At 36.3% G+C, this 23,410-nt stretch overlaps 1 protein-coding gene and 1 non-coding gene across 4 annotated transcripts in view; one reads left to right on the top strand and one right to left on the bottom strand.

Annotated features, from left to right (window-relative positions):
* Nucleotides 1-21,610, bottom strand: part of Smarca1 (SNF2 related chromatin remodeling ATPase 1) — a 79,593-nt gene extending 57,983 nt beyond the window's left edge. For 2 of the 3 annotated variants that reach the window (XM_077793735.1, XM_026413817.2), the window contains exons 1-9: nt 21,314-21,610; nt 16,175-16,261; nt 13,918-14,084; nt 13,483-13,583; nt 13,279-13,379; nt 10,177-10,356; nt 5,736-5,891; nt 4,461-4,592; nt 3,009-3,077 (exon numbers count right to left, since the gene is read on the bottom strand). In XM_077793735.1, coding sequence (XP_077649861.1) covers nt 3,009-3,077; nt 4,461-4,592; nt 5,736-5,891; nt 10,177-10,356; nt 13,279-13,379; nt 13,483-13,583; nt 13,918-14,084; nt 16,175-16,261; nt 21,314-21,487 — 1,167 coding nt within the window. In that variant the 5' untranslated portion in view covers nt 21,488-21,610. The remainder of the gene's footprint in view (nt 1-3,008; nt 3,078-4,460; nt 4,593-5,735; nt 5,892-10,176; nt 10,357-13,278; nt 13,380-13,482; nt 13,584-13,917; nt 14,085-16,174; nt 16,262-21,313) is intronic. The other variant, XM_026413819.2, reaches the window with a different exon arrangement.
* Nucleotides 16,390-16,461, top strand: LOC113200411 (small nucleolar RNA SNORD112). Its single transcript, XR_003303050.1, has one exon. It is a non-coding gene; the product is annotated as a small nucleolar RNA SNORD112 (small nucleolar RNA).
* Nucleotides 21,611-23,410: the final 1,800 nt, after the last annotated feature.

The raw sequence follows: 23,410 nt of genomic DNA, 5'->3' as shown, positions 1-23,410 counted from the left end.
GCACACATACCAATAATAAAGTTTAATTTATAAATTGGGTGTAGTAAGAGATTAACAATAATGAAATAGAACTACTATAATAATATATTGTAATAAAAATTATGTGAGGGCTGGGGATGTGGCTCAAGCGGTAGCGCGCTCGCCTGGCATGCGTGCGGCCCGGGTTCGATCCTCAGCACCACATACCAACAAGGATGTTGTGTCCGCCGAGAACTAAAAAAAAATAAATAAATAAATATAAAAAAAAATTATGTGAATGTGGCTCTCAACACTTACAAAATTTTTGTTTCTAGAATTTTCCACTTAATATATGAACTATGGTTGACTGTGGGTAACTGAAATCACAAAAAACAAAAGTGACAATAAGGGAAAATACAGGAAAGAGATACAAGAGGTCAATTTGGTAGTTACCAGTATATAGGCAGAAAGTGAAACTATGGGAGTAAATCTCTAGGGAAACCAAGCAGGAAAGAGTTTTCAGCATGAGGAGTGATTAGCAATACCAAATACTACAGAAAAGCCAAGATACTCACCAAAAGGTATACCCTTAATTCAAACTCTGGAAAGTCACTTCAAAAGACTATGTGATTCCAGTGGTTCAAGAGGCTGAGGCAGGAGGATTAAGAGTTCAAAGCCAAACAACTCGGTGAGACCCTGTCTCTAAATAAAATACAAGGTAGGGCTGGGGATGTGGCTCAGTAGTTGAAAAAAACAAAGACTGTGAAATAGGTTTCAACTGCATAGAATGGATTGAAACCAGTGGTCAATGGGTTCAAGAGTGAATAGGAGATTAGGTAGTACAGATGGATAGGAAGAGGTTTACTGCTCTTTCAAGAAGGTTGGCCATCAAATAAATAAGAATCAGAGAGCAGTGTCATATATTTATGTGAGGGTTAGGTGGGTGTGGGATTAGAAAAACTGAGCTCTTGGCTCAATGGACTACAACCCATCTACTGGGCATTTACTAAAAGAAGGACTTCCAATTGTAAATATATGTCTTCTGCAACTCAGAAGTATCTATCAAGGACCTGACAGCCATTCTCAGGAATGTAACCATCAAAGAAATAAGGCCTCAGTCTCCAAGATTCCATGGGAGGACAAAATCCTAACTTTGATAATTAACCAGCCAAGAGACACAGCCATGTATTATTAGGCTCCCGCTAGCTTTGTTGTAGATACACGAGTTATGGTGATAATGGCTGTCTAGGTTACTTTCCAGTTGAAAGCTGCTTCTGTCAAAACCACTGACTCTTCACTTGGGCCTGTTCTAGTGTCCAATGGGTGACCTTTTGACATCAGGAGGCCCAAAACTCTACCTTCAGGTTATTGTAATGCCACCGTTTTCTGACCATGGGTCCTCTGAAGAGCCAAGAAGTCTGATTATGTATGCACAGACCATTGATCACTTAACCTCCAATCACCTTTCCCCACACCTCAGAATACCCTGCTTCTTTATCCCACAAATATTCCCAAAACCCATCCTCAGGCAGATTTGAGATTTGGGTCTTCTACATCCATGGGCTCAGCCATCTTGCAAATAAACTCCTTCTCTTTTGCACAATTCATTGTTGCAATGATGGGCTTACTGTGCAGATGGCAAAACAGGCTTAGTTCAGTAACATTGGGTTTTTATTTAATAAGGGAGATATCATATAGGGTTTATGTGTCCCATCTAATATAGAGAGAAAGGTAGAAAATTTAGTCAATTGAAAGGATAAATCAGAGGGGAAAGACCTTAAGGAAGCAGAAAAATGTCCATAAGGAAACAAGAAGAGGTGAGATCCAAAGTTCACATAAAAGAATTATTCACTGACCTGAGTAGGTTAACACATATGTAGACATCCTTGAAAGATACACATCCTTAAAGGAGTTCTTACATAATGATTTCTATATACTCTTTGAGAAGAGAATGAATCTACTTGCAAAGAGAGGCAGAAGGCAGGAGATATGTAGAGTAGAAATTCTGAGGAGACTGGGAAAGGTCTGAAATATCTGTCAGAGCATAGATGATCATGTTGAAGAAACACCAATATCATGAAATGCCAATTTGTTAGAGGACATGAAATCACAGCAGTTTGAATCTGTAGAGCTGTAAAACTTCTTTATCAATATTGAGAAAGCCCAGTATGAAGAAGGTCACTCTGTTAATAAGTGGTAGCAGAAATCAAACCCAAAAGGACAGTTACATTATTCCAATTCACAATTTTGGGGGCAGGTATGAAAGACAGTCAAGGGAGCAAATATGTTTGGGAGAACTGGCCAAAAAAAAAAAGAGTGGTTCAAGTTACATAAAATGAGCTTATTAATGGATACATAAAAAATCCATAACAGAGGGCTGTGATTGTAGCTCAGTGGTAGAGAGCTTACCTAGCGCCTGTGAGGCACTGAGTTTGATCCTCAGCACCACATAAAACAAACAAATAAATAAAGATTTTAAAATCTGTAACAGAAATTGGTTGATACATAGGAAGAAGCAGCAGGGGTCCACAGATGGGAGGTCTCTGTAAGGTAATCGAACAGGTACAAAAGACATAACATGAGTTAAAGACCTAGAAGTATATGACATTGCTATCGAAGAACAGAAAACTGGTGTTCAATGAATGTAAGGGAATTACCTGTTGATAAATGATAAAGAAGAGAATGGGTATAATGTGAAACTGAAAGATAGCTTGAACTTCAAGGGAAGAGTTTTATACATGAAGGTGAAGAAGGATTAGCCTTGGGGAACCAGGAGAATACTGATGCCATCCAGAGGAACGATGGAGATGAGACAGTAAAGAGCCTCTAGTGGAAAAGACTGCACTATCACAGAAGAGATCAAGGCAAAAAAGCTGTTTTGCAGAGGCAGAGGATATAGTCAAGTTTGCTAGCCAAAGAGGCTATCAGCAAGACTGAGGGAGAAGCAGTGAAACTGAGCCAAACAAACCCAAAAGTTCAGATTCTATGGCAGTTTGTTTCCTGGCTCAGTTATATGTAATTCATTAATTTTCTTGTCTGCTATTACTTACTGCATGAAGTCTTTCCACAAGTTTTTGATCACCAAGGCAATTTTTAGTGTCAAACCAAGAATCAAAGTCCTGTGGAGGGATAAAAATTCAGCAATAAGTACACAGGTTTTCTTTAAATAAACTAGATCACCGTAAGTTCTTATGCAGTCAATACAGAAATAATTTACTTTAAAAGTACTTTCACAAATGCATTGTTTTTTTTTTTAATTTTTTTAGTTATAGATGGACACAATACCTTGTATTATATTCATTTAGTTTTTATGTGGTGCTGAGTATTGAACCCAGTGCCTCACACATGCTAGGCAAGCACTCTTCTACTGAGCCACAGCCCCAGCCCAGAAATGCATTAATTGTGATGGCCAATATTACTTCTTTTTTAAAATCATTTTTACAACTTTTATTTGTTTATTATTATTTTTATGTGGTGCTGAGTATTGAACCCAGTGTCTCACACATGCTAGGCAAGCACTCTACCATTGAGCCACAACCCCATCCCAGAAATGTGTTAATTGTGCTGGTCAGTATTACTTACTTCTGAAATAGGTAGAATACTGGAACGGTTACAAAATTTGGACCCCATTTTAGAGAAACTTGGTCAACAAATTTTTTCCTTAGAAACATTAGACTTTCCCATACTGTAGTAATATTATATCTAGTTTAAAAGAATAGGAGTTAAGAATCAAAAAATCAAGCTCCAAAGTTCTTTAATCACTTGATTCAGTTTGCTGCCCTGTGGTAATGTTGTGTTTTGTAAATACACTGTTTTTAAATCACATGTTATAAGTTCTTTAGCACTCACCAAATGTTAATGCCTACAATGCCTCTTCTCTTTGAGAAGAGAATGAATCTACTTGCTAAGAGAGGCAGAATACAGGAGATACCTACAATAATCAAGGGAAGGTACAGAGAAATAAGATGGTTGAAATTATATTATGTGCATGTACAATTATGGCATAATGATTCTCACTATTTTGTATAATTGTAATAAAACCTTCCCAAAAAGATTACTTCTGCCACATCGTACACAGAAATATGTTTTAAGTCCCCCAACTTAATTAAAAGAAAATGTTGAATGTACTATTCTGAACTCAGTTTATATCATAAGTTGTGGTAGCAACATGATATAGGCAAAGTTGAACAGGCAAGTTAATCTCAAGAGAAAGGATTTCCCTAAATACCATCATTTTAAAATTGGGTACCTGAGAATTTTCTCCCTGAGAAAAACCAACACACAGAGGTAAAGAATTACAAATGAAAAAGAATTATGAATTTTAATTTATATTCTACACTTTGAAAACAGGTATCTGTGAACAACAGAAAAATATATTTAAAATAGATGGCTTGGGACTGAGGATGTAGCTCAGTGAGGGATAGGAGTACATATAACCATACTCGAGACCCTAGGTTCAACCCCCAGCACCATCACCCAAAAAAAGTATAATTTACACTTACATCTGCAGAATTAAAGACATCGGGCAATAAAAAGTTGAGTAATGCCCAGAGTTCATGCAAGTTATTCTGCAAAGGTGTTCCAGTTAGAAGTAAGCGGTTAGTTGATTTGAACTCACGAACAATCTCTGAAAGCTAGAAAAATAAGACTTATGTAAGTGTTGTTTTATTTGTTGTAATGTTCAACATTTGATTATACTTTATTTAACCAATATGTTTTCTGAATACAGTATAATTCAAAAATTAATTATCTATGGGGAAATATCCTAGTTCAGGTGACACTCCTGCAGTGAAGCACAACTCAACAAAATATTCTAGGCATTTCTATGCTGAAAGAATGCAGATAGTATTTATACTTAAGACTCCTCCCCTACTTTGAAGATTTTTTCCAGTTCAATCCCCATAAAATACTCAGAACTTCTCCATGGAATCCAGGCTATCACCTTATATAATAAAATCTCCTTCTCCCCACTAACCACATTCACCTACATACCTAGCCAAATTCTAATTTGACCTGGTCACAATTTTTCACTACCACAATTAAGCTCATTTTCCCAGACACTGTTTATGCTCTTTCCAAATTTAAGACCACAAAAATTATGACAAAAAACATAAAAGAATGGTAATCTTAACAAAAATCTTTATTTTTATAATACACTTAAATAATAATTATTCTCTAACATGTATCCTCTTATCAGGTTATTAGTTCCAATTTGAAATTAGTATGATCCACCTGGTGGTTTTGCTCCAGTTCTGTCCCTGTTTCTCCCAAAGTAGCCCAGTGATCCAAAGACAGGCTCATCATAATAACTGAAGTTTTTTCTACTGTTGATGGAGTTGAATGGCAAAAAATATTGATATTTTTCAATGTTAACACCACACTCTAATTCGCACAAGTCAGATAATTCCAGGAAATTCTTTTTTTTCTAATCCACATGAATACACACAAGGTAGTTCCTCAATAAAAAAATAAGTCAATGCAAAGGACATTTGTACACCAAATATTCTTACAACAATATTAAAATATTGTAGCATTACAGAGTAGGCTGTAATAGGAGGCACAGCAAATGAACACCTAATTTTCTTTAAATTAAACTATACTCAAGTTTTATCTGTCTTGTAGTCAATAAATGTATTTAAAACCATTTTAAAAACTGATTTTCATTCACCTTTCATGAATAAAACCACAATCTTCCATTACTTTTTTATTTCAAATACAGAAAAGTGAATAAACCCGATAGATAAATAAAAACGTGAATAAAGATATTGAGAACTCACCTTAGATTTTTCATTTTTTATTCTGTGAGCTTCATCAATGACAAGGTATCGCCAATGAAACTTTTTGAATACAGACTTTTCTTTAATCACCATCTCATAAGAAGTAACACAAACATCCCACTCTCCGGGCATCATTTCATCACGGATAAAAGCAGCCTAGTAGTGCAAAATAAAGTTCTTTATATTAGAAAATGCTGAAAAGATGATCAAAGAATTGAAGTTTCAAGACAATACTAAAAGTTGTAAGAGACCCTGAGGATCAGTCAATCTCATCCATTTTAGAGACTGGAAAATTAAATCCCAAAGATATCCTTGTCCTCAATTATCTAGACACAATGCTGATATATTCAACAGAAAAGAAACAAAGATTTCCCTTACATGAGTACAGGATAGCCAGTGAACTAGAAAAGTTCACATCACCAGATCACTGAATTACAAAATTCTGACTTAATGGATAAACTAAGTCTTTCTAAACACTATATTCTTAACAAGGTTCAAGCATTAGTAACATAATCTAGTTTCAACAAAAAGAAAAAACTCAATATACATTAACGCTTCTAACCTTTCAAGAACTCTCATATATTCCTTCATTTCCTAGCAGGGATGAGTTGTACATTTTTTTAAATATTTATTTTTTAGTTTTCGGTGGACACAACATCTTTATTTTATTTTTTATGTGGTGCTGAGGATCGAACCCAGCACCCTGCGCATGCCAGGCGAGTGCGCTACCACTTAAGCCACATTCCCAGCCCCCCAAAATTAACTTGTTTCTGGGTGGGCACAGTGATGTAATCTCAGTGGCTCGGGAGGCTGAGGCAGGAGGATCGCCAAGTTTAAAGCCAGCCTCAGCAAAAACAAGACACTAGCATGTCAGTGAGACCTTGTCTCTAAATAAAATACAAAACAGGGCTGGGGATGTGGCTTAGTGGTCGAGTGCCCCTGAGTTCAATCCAAAGTACCAAAAAAAATTAACTGTTTTTTACACTGTTGGTGGGATTGTAAAATAGTGCTATCACTATGGAAATAAGTATGGAGGTTCCTCAGAAGACTAGAAATTGGACCACCATATGACTGAGCTATACTATTCCTTGGTATTTATCCTAAAGAAATAAAAAGTCATCATACTACAATGATACATGCATAGCCATGTTTATAACACCAAAATTCACAATAGCCAAACTATGGGACCAGCCTAGATGTCCACCAATGGAGAAATAAAATGTGGTATATACTACCCAATGGCAAAAAATAACAAATAGAAATATTTTTCTCTCTATTATGAATGTGCTTATAGTCTGTGTATTCATTCAGCTGTGAATATCATCTGCAATATAAGCATTATCATAAGCATTTTGAGATTTTAAAAATATCATAAGCATTTTGAGATTTTAAAAAATTAAATGTCTGTCAAAATATGAAGTAAATAAAGTGTGCTATATATGCACAAAGGAGTTTTATTCAGCCATAAAGAAGAATGAAAATATGTCATTTTCAGGAAAAGGGATAGAACTAGAGAACATTATGTTAAACAAAATAAGTCAAATTCAAGAGAGTCAAGGGTTGTACATTTTCTCTCACATGTGGAAGCTCTGGAGGAAAAAAGGTGGGGGAAAGGGATCTCATGTAAATCAAAGGAAGAACACCAATACAGGAAATGGACCAGGAGGAGGGAGAAGTGGCAGAAACAAGAAATACTGGGGAAAGATATTGCCCAAACTATATTGATCTTGTGTGCATGAAGAAATATGTAACATCAAACCCCACTATTATGTATGACTATAATGCACCAATACAAAATTAGAGAAGTAAAATGTCTAAAAAATTTAAAAATAAACTGTCCACTACAAAGTTTTTATTTCATAATTCACAGCTATGCACCAAAAACAATGTGAACTCATTCAAGAAATATTTACTGAATGTCCAATGTGTGTTAGATTGCCTGAACTAAAAGTAGAAGACAGCAAAAAAGGCATTTGCACTAATCTTAGTTGCACCTGGGAAATTATCACATATTTGGAGGTGCCAGACCTCATTCAGTCCTGCTAACACCTTATCATTGTTTGATTTTGTGAACACTCAGTTTTATGGTTCTTTCTACACATTTCATAGAACATATGTATATTTTAACTGAAATTAGCTCTGTTTTGAAATTTTGTAACTACTGGGTAGACTGAGAGTTAAATATCCTGATAAAATTTTAAATGTCACATAATCTAAAAGCTCTCATTTTGTAGGTAATAAAGTTCAGGTCCTTTGAGATTCACTCTCACCATCATACAAGCAATAGCAAAGACAAAACTAAAACTACATCTGTTTCCATGTCCATTACCTTTAGATACCTCAGGGACAGACAAAGGTAGGGGTCACAAAGCCATTTTTGGGAATCACACTTCCATATGCTTCAGGACCACTTTAGTATCAGAGAGAATCAAGAGTATCTCTAATAACTTCCCAACTCAATTAAATACCCATTATAACCTACATTAGATTTTTATTACTAAAATACTGACCTTACAATATTTACAGAAGGCCACAATAATAGAAGGACCCATGTGGTATCAAATCTGTCTACAAATAATTATCTGGACTTTATCTATCTCAACATTAATCTCTAAGTACTGAACATGGTATATTAATTACTTATATGACTGATAAACACTGGTTTTGAAACTCTTCTTACCATGCCCCAGTGTAAAATTACGTCTTAAGTTGCAAACCAGTATACACATATGTTTCAGTATTTTTACATAGAAAGAAACAACTTAAAGGCTCCTCAAAACCATACTTACTCTAGTATGAAAGTCTGCTTAATGTTCTATTTTTTCTCAATTTTTTTTTAATTTTTTTTGAGAGAGAGAGAGAGAGAAAGAGAATTTTTAATATTTATTTTTTAGTTTTCGGCGGACACAACATCTTTGTTTGTATGTGGTGCTGAGGATCAAACCCAGGCCACACACATGCCAGGCGAGTGCGCTACCGCTTGAGCCACATCCCCAGCCCTTTTCTCAATGTTTTAAAAAACTTTTTTCACCACTCACTAAGCTGAATTTACAACCCAGTAATGAATGGCAACTCACAATGTGAAAAACATTGACTTTGAAGAATATTTTTCAAACTTAAGAAATGTTTCCAACTACCAGAATCCAAACCTACCATGGGTAGACATAGGGCAGTAATGAATTAAATACATCCACTGTCTCTTTAAAAACTTCCACAGATACTTCATGAAACTCTGGATTACATAAAACATAGGTAAAGCTGCTGAACTGCATTTTTACCAAGCCATTACAAAAAACAAAAGCCTAGATATTTCTCTTTTCTTTATGATCTTCAAGAAATAATTTTAGCAAAAGATCAGTATTTTGTAAATATAAAATCTTATAAACAGTGGTATTATATTGAATAACAGCAGTGACCAGAAAGAGTTCTTCATAGTGACAAATTTCCTATTGGGAAATATTAGGCATAGTCAAAACAAGCTGTAATTCTAAATTTATGAACTCAGCATTTCACTATTTAAATTATTTATAAGTTAAATTTAAATAAATTTAAGTACTTTTTCTTCAAGCAAAATGATGAGGATAAAATTACATAATTCATTATGATACTATTCTTTTGAGACTATCTTTTGATAACCTATCTAAATATGTAAAACAAAATAACACTTTCCTGTGTTCTCTGGAGGCAAAATAAAGACAAAGTTTAATAATACACTTTCTAAGCTGATTATTCATTCTATATATTTGCATAATTTAATATTTTTAGATTAATTCTACATCCTAAAATAATTGTAGCCTACAAGATTGATGAAGGGCTAATTTAAATACCTCCTCCCGAAACCCGAGTTTCTAATATTATCTGAAAATATACACAGATATGTATATGTCTTGCATAAACACAAAATATAAGGCTCTTGGTATATATGAAAGATTCCATTTGTGTATGTGTGAGTACTTATTACTATACCAAGACAAAATTTAAAACTTTAAGTTATACAAATTTATACATTTCTGGCTTCAAAATAACACAAACGATAGACTCAGTGAGAACACAGACTACCAATAAAATTTTTTAAAAGTCACTTAAAAATAAAATTTTAAAATGCTTAAGTTAATAAACTAGTTATAAGTAAGTGGGCTGGGGATGTAGCTTCAGTGGTAGAGCGCTTGCCTTGCATGTGTGAGGCTCTGGGTTCGATCCTTAGCACCACATAAAAATAAATAAATATATAAAAAATAAATAAGTCCAGATGAAGCATAATAATAGATTGTCTGTTTTTAATAGGTAATATATCAACCTCATAGGATGTTGTGATAATTAATAATGAATGCAAAGTACTTAAAAATTATTTAATAGCAGTAGTTGACCTAAGTCTTTAACAGCAATACTACGTATATGATGTTATTCTTGACTGCCCTTTTTAAACTTGTTTCTCACTTACTCTTGCATCTTTGTCTCCGACGAAACAAATAACACGGAGAGACGGGACCCATCGTTTAAATTCATTCATCCAGTTGTGTAAAGTAGACTTTGGAACTAAAACCATGTGAGGTCCAGGAATGTTTCGGTAGTGCTTCAGGTAACCAAGCAAAGCAATCGTTTGTAAAGTCTTACCAAGTCCCTGCATTATCATCACAAGGGGGAAAAAGATCCATAAATGTACTTTCTTTAGTGAAAGAATTTGTTGGTAACATTACAAAAGATAGTTGTCAACTACCTCACAGTGAGAATTATGTTTTTACCAATGGAAGGAAAAAGGTCTTTTTATAAAGCAACACCCCCCCCCCGCCAACACACAAACACACACACACACACACTCTCTCTCTCTCTCTCTCATTTCAATTGAGTACTTACTGTGAGAATAAAAAGAAACCAAGAACCTGAACTCCAAATGCTGCTTAACCATGTAACTTTCTATTGAGGGCATTTTTTTTAAACATTTATTTTTAATTGTAGTTGGACACAATACCTTTATTTTGTTTATTTATTTTTATGTGGTGCTGAGGATCAAACCCAGGGCCTCACATGTGCTAGGCAGTGCTCTACCACTGAGCCTCAGCCCCAGCCCCTATTGAGGACATTTTTGTTCCTAAAGGAACAAGCAAGCTAATATGTAATTTTTCTAGTAATTTCAAAGCTAGGAATTGTGTGTGTGTGTGTGTGTGTGTGTGTGTGTGTGTGTCACAAAGACAGATTTTCTTCAGCAGCCTGCTTAGATATCAGTGTTTCTTTCTTATTCTCCCCAACATTATCACAGCCCAGGCATTAAATATTCAGGCTATGCATCTCCGGGACTTGCAGCTCTGTACTTACATGCCACATTCTTAAAGATGTCAAGAACCACAAAAGAACATAGATTTGAAGCCAGACATTTAAAGATCACTAGTCTAGTGGACAATTAAAAAATAGATATCGAACTTGCCACCTAACCCATGAGAAAGGTAACTACACGCTATACTGTTTGGCCTTTTAAATCAGCTTTTTGGGCTGGAATTATAATTCAGTGATAGAGCACTTGTCTAGCTAGCATTCATGAAGCCCTACATTCAATCCAGGATTCAATGCAGGGCTCAATCAATCAATCAATCAATAACGGCTTTTGGCTTTATCTCTGTATAAAGTATATACTTCTCTTTATAAACTAAGCTGAAAACAATTATTTTGTAGTTGTAGATGGACAATGCCTTTTTTTTATTTGTTTATTTTTATGTGGTGCTGAGGATGAAACCTAGTGCCTCACAAATGCTAGGCAAGCACTCTACCACTAAGCTACAGCCCCAGCCGTGAAAACAATTTTAATAGGGTTTATCTTATCTGATATGTCCATGAGATGGGTCTCATGGACAATATGCATCAAAACCTTAAAATGGTTATACTCCTTAACAAAGTAATACCACTTTCAGGAATCCTATGGAAATAATCTGATACAGAAAAACAAAATTGTATTCATACTACATATCAAGCAATTAAAATACACAGTAATAAAGGTGGAATAAAATTATGGTACCTCCCTAGGATTATTCTGCAGTAAAAAAAAGTTATTTTTTACAAAATATTCTAATTACATGGAAAAATGTATAAATGTGAAGAAATCATAATGCAAAATTATTTATACAATGTGATCTCAACTATGCAAAATAAACATATCCAAAAGAAAAAGACTAAAAAGGAATATGGCAAAATGTCACTTGTGGTTATTTCTAGACATCATAATTATAATTTTATTTTATTTTTTCTTTATTTTTTCAAATTTTCTATGGTCCTTTTAGGTGACTTTCTCCTTTTTTACTTATTTATTTTTTAGTTATAGATAGACACAATATCTTTATTTTATTTTTATGTGGTGCTGAGGATCAAACCCAGTGCCTCACGCATGCTAATCGAGCACACTAGGTGAGTGCTCTACCTCTGAGCCACAACCCTAGCCCGACTTTCTCTTTTTTAATAATTAAAAAAATATATATCTGGTGTTAACAGGATCTTTAAACATCTCTAGAGCCTTCACCTTAGACCAGTTATAACTACAAAGTGTTTGGGGCAAATAATCTTGGTCCTCCTATTGACATATTAACTAAGTTTCTCCCCCTCTGAGCTGACTAGAGTCCCCCAAATCAGAATATGTAAGTATAAGAAGCTGCTGACCCTTTATTTAAAGGATCCTGTGCCACACACCTAATAGCTGCTCACCCAGGGAAAAGTACCTATGGGAATGACAACTATATAAGACACCATAAGGCAAATGTTGTTACATGGCCCTTTAGTAAGTGACTGCAAGTGTGACTCCAGAGTCTCATAAATATGATGTTGTTGGGTTAAACAGATCTAGAACTTCCTCTGTTTTCTCTTAAATCCAATTTTACTAATTTGGTCTTAAAACACAAATCTAGGCTTTCATATACTCCCTTCATCTGCTTAAGTAGCATCTTCCATGGCTTTACTTTCTCCTCTTTGGTTATTTTACTTATATGTCCATGATTCTTTTAGCTTATTTCTGACTTCCACCTGGCACTCCACTGTTTCAAGACTTGACATTGATCCTGACTTGCTCCTTAGTCCATGTAGTCTTTTTCTGATTACTCATAAATCTAGACATTTACATTTATTCATTAATCAATGTATTCATTCATTCACTTATTGTTTGGTTTATATACCCCACATCATTCCCAAAAGGATGTCAGGTAGCCTACAATGAAAACATGGTACACAAATTAACAGTAAAACAGAAATAAAGAAGTACCAAGGAAAATAAGTAATTCTAAAGGTAAAGAAAAGACACAAAGGGCAGACCATCAAAGGGTACACAGATGATCCATGTGGGAATTCAACTTGGCTCTGTGCTTCCTGGAAGACAAAGTACAAACAAAAACAAAAGTACAATGGTTTTTGTACCATTTGACAAAAATCTCAGTAACAATTTTGTGCTCATCAGTTACTTAAATAATTTCATTATAATAACTAAATAAAGTTTCTGGGTGTGTATGGAAGTTAGGAACAGGTCAACTTAGGTATTTTAAACCTATACTAAAAAGTACCATCTCCTTACCATTTCATCAGCCAAAATACCATTGACTCCATTTTCATATAAGGAGATCAACCAGTTTAGCCCTCGAATCTGATAATCTCTCAGGGGTCCTCCTTTCACATCTGAAAAAGATTAAGGATGTCTCATGCTTTCATTAAAACAATCAAGTAAAACTTTTCTAAAATCAAACTGAAAAATAAATCACCAAGGTGATGAAGTACTTACACGAAGGGGACACCTCAAATCTCACGCAAACATTTGATGTTTTCCGACTCTCTGACAGTAGCTCTTCATCTTCTTCTTGTTCAGTACGCCTGTGGCGATAGCTGAATTGAAAAAAAAAAAAAAAGAAAGAAACACAGTCACATTCACCTCAAATGCTAAGGTGTCAATTTAGTCAGTGTGCACTGCTAACATCTTTCACAGAAAAAGAATGAGTCATCTAGGGTCTTGTTCAGAATTAGATAGAACTGTCCTACATTGGTACTGTTTATTTCTGGTGAGAATAAAAAATGTTGTTTATCTCAAAAACATATTTACATTGGCAATAAACTTATTTTCAATATAGAATACCAAATGGAGGAAAAGGGAGGGAGGACAGGGGAAGAACAGAAAGCAGGGGAAGAGAAAAAGGAGAAAGAGAGAGGAATGCCAACATACTCTCCAGCAGAAATTAAGTTCTGTTTCTCATCTTTCTTTATTCGAGGACGTCCCAATTTCATGTTCAGAGGAGATGTTGGAGATTTCTGTGCTGAAGGTTGAATGAAATGTGCAAAAAGTTCTGTCTGCTTCAGTAAAAATTCAAATCTCTTTGCTCGGTCTGCTTTCTAATTCACAAAACAAAAGAAAAAGTAAAGATTTTTTTTTTATTCATTCAAGCTACTTTGTATTTATATTGCACTTTGTACAATATTCTGAGTGCTTTAAACATATATTGAATTTCTTTAAGAAATCTATGAGGTAGTTACTAATGTCATCCCTATTTTACAGATGATAAAACTGAGGCACAGTGAGGATAAGGAACTAGCTCAGGTTTCCACAGCCAGTAAGTAGCAGAATTTGAAAATGTTTTTCAAATAGTTTGAATAGAACCCAAATGATCTGACAGACAGTAAATGCCCCCAAAATACCATTCTTTTGGGCTGAGATTATAGCTCAGTAGTAGAGCATGTGCCAAGGTCCTGGGTTCCATATCCAGTACTCCCCCAAAAGAAGTACCTTTCTGGCTGGGTGCAGTGGCAATGACTGTAACCCCAGCAACTAGGGAGGCTGAGACAGGAAGATCATGAGTTCAAAGCCAGCCTCAGCAAAAGCAAGGCACTAAGCAACTCAGTGAGACCCTGTCTCTAAATAAAATACAAAATAGGGCTGGGAATGTGGCTCAGTGGTTGAGTGCCCCTGAGTTCAAACCCCAGTATCCCTCCTCCAAAAAAAACAAGTACCCTTCTTAAACAGTTCAAATCAGAAAACAAATCCTCTTTCCAAAGCATGATTTTCCTCTTCTAAGTAGTAAGAAAATTAAGCATCAAATATATAATATATCCCAAATATAGAAACACAAATTAACTATGATATATACAAACCATATTTTCAAGCTTCATCTAGAAATTAAAATCTAAGAATACAATACCATCTTTTCTCAAAATATTTTAATGTCGTATACAATAATATAATAAACATTCTTCTCCATTACAGTGATCCGGAAAATTTCATTTTATTCTAGCAGTATGTAAAGTATCTCCCCAAAGGGGACAGGATTGAGTAAAAAGAATACCCACACATACACACACATATACACAAAATTATTAACATATATTAACTACTTAAAGCTGATATGTTATTATAAGTTCTCAATAAACTGTAAAAGGACATACAACTTGTACAATATAGATACAATAAACTTTGAGTCAATCAAAAATCTTAAAAGATCAAAAGACACATCATTCTACATAAAGAAAAAAATGAAGATGAGTTTTTTTTTAAACTCACTTTCTGACCACAGGGTAGAGAATAGCTGATTGCTAATGAAAGATGCATAATTAATACCACCAGAAACTTACAGAAGAGTTCATTAACATAAATACAAGAGTTAAGACAAATATATTCAGACCTCTAGCTGGAAGGAAGCCAAAAACTTTCCATTTTTATGTTATCCACACTGGAATGTTGTTTTTAGAATTGTTAAAACATTAACTGTCTCATTAGAAGTGGCCATAAACATTAAGGGATAGAGTCTTACGGAACAGCTAACAACAACTAAAAAACACACTTTATTTCTATTTATTTTAATAACACGGCTGCAAAAACAACCCCTTAGGGGGAAAATCATTTTCAACTACCTGTTAACTTCTTAGCAACTAAAAATTAAATAATTAAATGAATAGCAAAGCAATATGTAGGTATAACCATTATATTTTTAAGTAATACTTTCAAGAACTGTGCAAATATACTTTCCTTAAAAAGTGCCTTATCATATTACCTATTTCTTTAATGTATAACATACATTCATATATCCAAAGCAAGGAGGAGATAGAAATATCAATCCAGCTTTCTCACTGTATTTCTCTCAAGTCACAAGGCTACAGTGATAATGTCATTGATATTTTCATCACCAGTGGATAAAATACTTCTATTATAAAACACCTTATTATGGGATAGATAGCACTAAACAAAGTGAGATGTGGCTTCTAGTTTCAACTATTCCATATAGTTTCCCTGATCTTTTATTATCTCATCTGAAAATTAGATTAATTTACTTGAAAAAACTTATTATGATAGATTAATATATGAAATTAATTTTCAATTCAAAAACCTGGTTCTCTATACATTATAAATATACATCTGGTTTTTCATCTTTCATATCTCCTCTATAAAAATTAACTATAGCATTCGCTATCCTACCCAAGAGTCTATTTACCATTTTCTCTTCATATTCTGGGTCCATTTCCTTTTCAGATTTAGAAGCTTTAGTACCAAGTTTGAGTTGAAACGGAGAAATGTTTTTCTAGAATTTCAAAGGAAATAAATATCATCAACTTGCAAAGCAAGGTCTTTAAATTGGTCATCATTCTCGCTTGAAGAAAGTGAAGGGTAATTAAATAATTTAATAAATAAATCAATGTGGGACGTGCATGGACCAGTGATGAGATCATGTTATGAAGCAGAGTTTATGATTAATCCAGTTCTGTGCACCTGAGGTCCAATAAAAAAAATCTGAAAAGCCAGAGAAATGACATTAATTAGAATAAAAACCAAAGGTAAATCATTGAGCCTTTTCATCCTTTTTTAATTTAAAGCATAAATAAATGTGCAACCATAAAATAAGATTTAATTTTTTAGAATAGCCTCATATCATCAACCACAGACCAAGATTTCAAGAAAAGTAGATACTAAATTCTCAGAAATACTTCTTTGTGTAATGGAGGCAAACCAGACTTTCAGAAGAAAAGAATGTGATTTCTTTTCCTGAAAAGACATTTTAAGATTGTTTTCATAGTCTAACTAGAACATTTAAATTTTTGTGCAATGCAATGTGATCATATATATTTTAAATGATTTAATAGTAAAGCTTCAAACTACTGGCAAACATTTGTTTTCTCTAACTAGAAAGAAAACTATGTAAAACTATGTTGAATAAATAATTTATAGAAGCGGTTTATCAGAACTATTAACTATTAACTACTGATATTTTAAAAGTTGCAATTTAGGGAAAACAAACATCAACCAATAACTTAAAAAGACTGAAATTATCTGGGTGGTGGAGGGGTTATCTCACTTGCATTTACAAGGACCTGTAAAGAATAAATATACTCCCCTCTAAGAAATCAAGACAACAAAAATATACCCATTAAGACCAATACCAAGGCCAGGCATGGTAGAATAAGCCTGTAATCCCAGAGACTTGGGAGGCTGAGGCAGGAAAACTTTTGAGTTCAAAGTTAGCCTCAACAACAGCCAGGAGGTAAACAACTCAGTGAGACCCTGTCTCTAAATAAAAAATACAAAATAGGGCTGGGATGTGGCTTAGTGGTTGAGTGTCCCTGAATTCGATCCCTGGTACAACCCCCCCCCCAAAAAAAAAAATAAGACCAACATCAAGAGTATTTGTTTTAACAAAGATTTTATATAAGTCAAAACACATCATTTGGTGAAAATTAATATGTCAATTTTAACATGGCCTTTGCCAATCTGTTTCTAAAGTCCTATATTAAAATTAATAACAGAAGAGGAAGTTAAACATAAGAAAAAATGGCTCTAAGAATTAATGAGCATGTCTTCCAACATTTACTAAAATTTCTACTTTGAGGAAATCCAAACTAAGATTATGAAATTTGATCTGGTCAGGGTCGTACTCTGGGGTGCTGATCAGAGAACAATCACCTTGATTTATACACTTTCCTATGTACAGATCATCTATGTAAAATGTTTCAAATGTTTTAATCCCGGATGAAAGGGAATAGAAATCTGCAAAAGATTACCTTGAACCCACACTTTCAAACAATAATCTATGTCTCATTTTAATTTTCAAAGCAACAAAAAATTGGATATCAAAATCCACAACTTCATCATTCCTTAAAAGTCTATAGTTTTCAAGTTTCCAAACAGTGACAATTACTGTATCGCTTATACATGAGTATTTGTGAGAAATAAGCTTCACTTACACAAAATTAAAGCTTCAATTTTAGGAAAAGATTTTATTCATTACTTCTTTGCTTACCTTTCGGTAGAATACCATATCCCTAATCTGGAGTAGTATTATTAAAAGCTATGGGTAATTACTTAATTGGCACTATCTTCCTTAACAAATTTTAATATACCTACCTTCTAAACCTTCTCATTTGTCTATGTGCATATGTTTTCAAAATGTATTTCTCAAACAGGAAAAGATAAAAGGTGAATAAAATATTATAAAGAGGACTGAATATTTGTGGCTCAGTGGTAGAGCTCTAACCTAGCATGCGTGAGGCGCTGGGTTCGATCCTCAGCACCACATAAAAGTAAAATAAAGGTATTGTGTCCACCCATAACTAAGAAATAAATATTTTAAAAAATATTCTAATGGATCCCTTGTGGATTTTATCATCTGGTAGTGTAGATGTCATGAAAATACAACACAAGGTCATGAAAAGACCTTGTCTTAAAGACCATGACCTTTTTCTTCAGTTTTTCACTACCCAAAATATCATCTCCCAATTCTTATCATGTTAAATTATCACTTAAATCAGTTTTAAGGGACTGGGGATGTGGCTCAGCAATAGAGCACTCGTCTAGCATGTGTGAGGCACTGGGTTTGATCCCCAGCACCACATAAAAAAATTAAAATAAAGACATTGTGTCCCATTACAACTAAAAAAATTTTTTTAAAATAGTTTTAATAGAATTTAACCTGGTTTATTGATACTTAAGCCAGGTTAAGTCCAAGAACCAAAGTAAGCAAAAATATCTTTGAATAGCCAAATGTAAAATGTCAATTCATGCTTGGCCCAGTAGTGCATGCCCAGAAGGATGAGGCAGGAGTATCGAGAGTTCAAAGCTAGCCTCAGAAACAGTGAGGTGCTAAACAACTCAGTGAGACCCTGTCTCTAAATAAAATACAAAATAGGGCTGAGGATGTAGTTCAGTGCCCCGAGTTCAATTCCTGGTACAGAAAAAAAGAAGTCAGTTCACTAAATCTCATCTACTTTGTTCAGCATTAAAGTATTCTCATTCTGAAGCCTATTTGTTTTTATTTGATATACAATTCTAGCTAGTTTGATAATCTGGTTTCCCATACCCCAGAGAATAAAAGCAGCAGCAAATGATGGGGCAAAGACCACTAGAGAGAGGAAGGCACTTGATCAACAGTAAGAGGGATAGTAGAAACCCAGGAGTAAAATGTGTGCTCTAGTGCAGTAGCATCCCTTATCCTTGGGGTCAGCACCACTGGAATTTTTGTATTTTAGAGTTGTTTTAAATGATTTTATGATTTTGTTTCATCTGTGTCCTATTATAAACTAACCAATTCCTTCCGATGAAAGTAGATGACATGATAGCTATCAGAAGGGCAATTGAGGGAGCAGACAAAAAATAATCAGCACAATATTCAAAGTGTCTGGGAAGTGGTTTTTTTAATTGAAGGAAAACAACCTGCTGGATCTCAATTGCTTTTGTGTCACTGTAAGAACATAACTGATGGTCATGAGGGAAAGGTTAATCTAACCTTTTAGTACACCCTTTGAGAATTCAAGGTAGTATAAAATTATTTAGATTTTTCAAAAAAATAAAAATAAGAAAGTTATAGTGATTAAAGTAATACACCTTAGTCGTCTAGGAAGTTCCTGACATATAGTACCTCATTTCCCCATCCTGTGTAGACAAATGAAGTACCACTGGGGCAATTTTAATGAGGCTAAAGCTGTTCAGGAATATATAGTAATCAACTCAGTGCTTAATATAGGTTTTTTTATTACTCCCAAGACACTTCACAATTCAAAAAACTTATAGAATCTAGAAATTCCACAACATTTACTGCTATACAAATGAGACTTCAGCACTTACATCTGCAGAGTCTAGGAAATAAAAGGTTACCTAGAAACATTTCTGATTTCACATTTGATTTATATTGATGCTTGGTATACGGCCCAGTTTTAATCACCAATGTTGTATTACTGCTTCAGGTACCGCAGAGATCTTAAATCGTGTGTTTTCCACTTAGCACTACAATTGTCTTTCTGTTTAGTCAACCTTGTAACAGTAAAATATGTCACTTAAGCAACTGCTGAATTTAAAACTACTCTTTTAATTCATGGCGAAAGATGTTAGTTTCACGCAAAAGCTTTTCATTTGGTCGTAAGTATCATATAGTGATTCAGACAAAGCCACTCGAGATCTCTAAAGCATAATTTCAATTACCCACCATTTTTTAATTGCGATATGGCTACCCGTAAAAGGGAAAAATCCACATATAAATGATCCGTTCTGCAATTTTATTATACATCAAAACACCTTATGTTCCATCCTATCTTTTAATATCAATTTTTCAAAGCTTTTCGTAGTTTTATTTTCATGTCTTGCTCGATCCAAGTGAATTATGTCTTATGGAAATAAACACATTTTTTAGACTTGGCTTTAATAGATGGGAGAACAGTCCCCTAACATGTTAGTAGCAACTCATCCTGGCTACGCTGGGTTTAAAATTTAATAAAAAATAAAAACCTGCGGGAACCAGCAGCGCCCACTAGGAGAGGGAGGTAGAAGCCTGGAAGGCTTGGGGCCGGTTTGGGGGACCATTTGGGTGGCCCTGGAGTGAAACACTATACCGTCGGGGGCGGGGCCGGAGAGGGTGAGGGTGCAGACGTTGGAAATTTTCCTAAGCCAGCATGCACAGCTTCTCAGTGTGGGATATGGTTAGTGGGGTACGACTCGGAGGGCTTTTTCTCGAGGTGACATCCCCCCCCACCTCATCAGGAGGGGATCAAACGAACAAGGGAGATTTTTTTATTCAGCAATCCAAAAGACCTACATTGCCAAAGAAATAAATGTCTTCTCTATCATTCTCCATCCCCCAAAACCATCAGCATCTTGAAATTCAAATTACAAAAATAAGCCCCAGACAAACCCCTGTAGTGCGAATGTGGGATTGAAGGGCCCAGATTTCCCAGGCAGAGGCCTACTGGAAAGGGGGGAGAGCGAGCAAAGGGAGAGGGAGAGGGAGAGGCGGAGGCTTTTTCCTGCACGGTCCCATCCCCCACCCTTTACCCCAGTTCCGGGAAGGTAGAGGGGGCCTGGGGCTGTGGAGGGCTCCCGAGCCCTGGGATAACGGGCACCCCTCCACCCCTCGCCGCGCCCGCCCGCGCCCCAGCCCCGCCCCCGCCCTCCAGGCGGCGAGAAGGAAGGGGGAGGGGAGTGAATGCTAGACTGTTCCACCGCCCCCATCCCCGAGCCCGCCGCCCCCACCCCTGCAGAGCTCTACTGGTACCTGTCGGCGCCGAAAGGTCAGGGTTTGGGCCCCTCGGAGGGGCCAGGCACTGGATTTGTCCACCACACACACACACATACACACCCCCTTCCTATTTACCTCCCTCTTCTTCTCGCCCTTCTCCGTGGTTGCGGTGGCTTCGGTGGCCGCGGCGGCCGCTCCCTCCTCCTTAGAGGTGGACGGCCCCGGCTGCTCGTCCTCTAAGACCACGATCGTGGCGGTCGCATCAGCGGCTGCCACGGTGGCTGCCACTGCGGCGGTGTCCGGCTCCATGGCGTTGGAGCGGGACAGCTAGGGGGACGGCTAGGAAGGGGATGAGGGCTCCTGGGCGGCGGCAGTGGCTGCACTGGAAAGAGCTAGATGGAGCAGGGGTGGGGAATCACTCTGCTTCCAACCCCTTCGCTCGGCCCCCCCTTCTTTAAATAACCCTCAACCCTGCCCCACTTCCGTCCACCCACCCTACGTCATGGCCTCCCCCCGTCACCCTCCCCCTTTCCTCCACCCCCCCTCAACGATCGCGAGACTCCCCCTCCCCACCCAGAGCCCGCCCGGCCCCGCACGACCAACTGTTGCCTGAGTGTGGGGCGCGGACAGCGGCAGAGGCGGGAACCCACGGCCTGCAGCCCCCTGAAAATCTATTTTCCCACACGCCCCCAACAGTGAGCCTGAGCTCCCCTCGTAGATGTGAGCAAAAGGAATCCTCTTTCCCTTAAATCTGCTCTTTGTACCTCGGGGCGCTCTCCCCTTCTTGCACAAAGAACTTTTCCTCGCGTATAACTGTACTGTAGAAGGTATTTCTCACCATTTGCAAAGCCCAGAACCCCTCTGGGGACTGCCCTTTTCCAGGTCTCTAAAGGAATAGATTAGTGGTGCTGTTCCCACCTTCCTAAATTCTTCACAATGGTAGGCACTCCTTGAATCTCTTGATTGCAAACATTCACTTACAAGGCAAAACCTGACTCTTGGGTTTTATGTATGTTTGTTCTATTTTCAACTCTGGTATGTCTCAGATGGCCAATGTGCAGAAACCCTTCTTTTGCTTTCACCACTGAATTTTCAGACTCAGGGCGGGAGGGACAAGGTCAAGATCTTCCACAAAACTCGGGACAACACATGGTAGGTACTTAATATTAGTAATTGAATTTAATAGCTGTAATTTGTTGTAGGTGGTGGTTCATGTTCTATTCCATACTCATTATTTGGTCATAATTCAACGCCAATGATGTGCATGACCATGGATGTAAAAACATATTGTAAAGGGTGCAAAAGCATGCAAATATAATTATTAAACGTTACTTTTATTTCTCATCATTTAATCTTATCAATAATTGGAAGATTTATATCCTAGCCTTTAAAAATTCAAATAACCAGTAAGCGTACAATTTCCAAAATGAAGCAAAGTCGTGATTAATTTCCTCAGTATACCTTGGTAAATTACCAATCTGAAATAAAGTGTAAATTCTGCAAGTAGCAGGATTAGCACACAGTTTACCCCAGATATATTTTTTCTCTGGCGATACCACCCTAAATTTCTTTTTGTTTAAAACTGAATCCTTAGCCAGGCGCTCGTTGTGCACACCTATAATACCAGGTGCTTCAGAGGCTGAGGCAAGAGGATCATGAGTTCAAAGCCCACTCAGCAATTTAGTGAGGCCTTAACCAATTTAGTGAGACCTGGTCTCAAAATTTAAAAATATATATATAAAGGGCTGGGGATGTGGCTCATTGGTTAAGTACCCCTGGGTTCAATCCCTGGGACAAAAGAAAAAAAAAATGAATCCTCAACATGAAAAAACCTTGTGAGGTTTTAGCTATTCTTGTTCGTTTGCACCTCAGTGTGAATGAGTGTAGATCCTCTCCAGAGATTGGTTTTGAACAGGGAAAAAGAGGCAGAGAGGCACTGGTGACTAAAGTGGTGTACCAATGAGTGATGAAAGGAGAAACTGATGGCACTACCTTTGTTCTGAAATTACCTTCATTATGTTCTTTTCATTTACTTTAGATTCCCCATCCCAACCTCACTCTGCCCTCCAGTGCCTGTGTTTCTCATCCTGAAGTGTATCCAGTTTGGGGCATAGGGTGTCTCCATGTAAAAATGGCTTGTATTTCTGTAGCATCAATTTCAGTAAAACATGGAGAGGAGGGATGATATGGAATTAAGTCACTTCAATGATCATTTAAATGTTTTTTCTATTA

The sequence above is a fragment of the Urocitellus parryii genome, chromosome X, assembly GCF_045843805.1.
Source record: "Urocitellus parryii isolate mUroPar1 chromosome X, mUroPar1.hap1, whole genome shotgun sequence".
Classification (NCBI taxonomy): Eukaryota; Metazoa; Chordata; class Mammalia; order Rodentia; family Sciuridae; genus Urocitellus; species Urocitellus parryii.
This window is presented reverse-complemented; position numbering and strand designations above follow the sequence as displayed.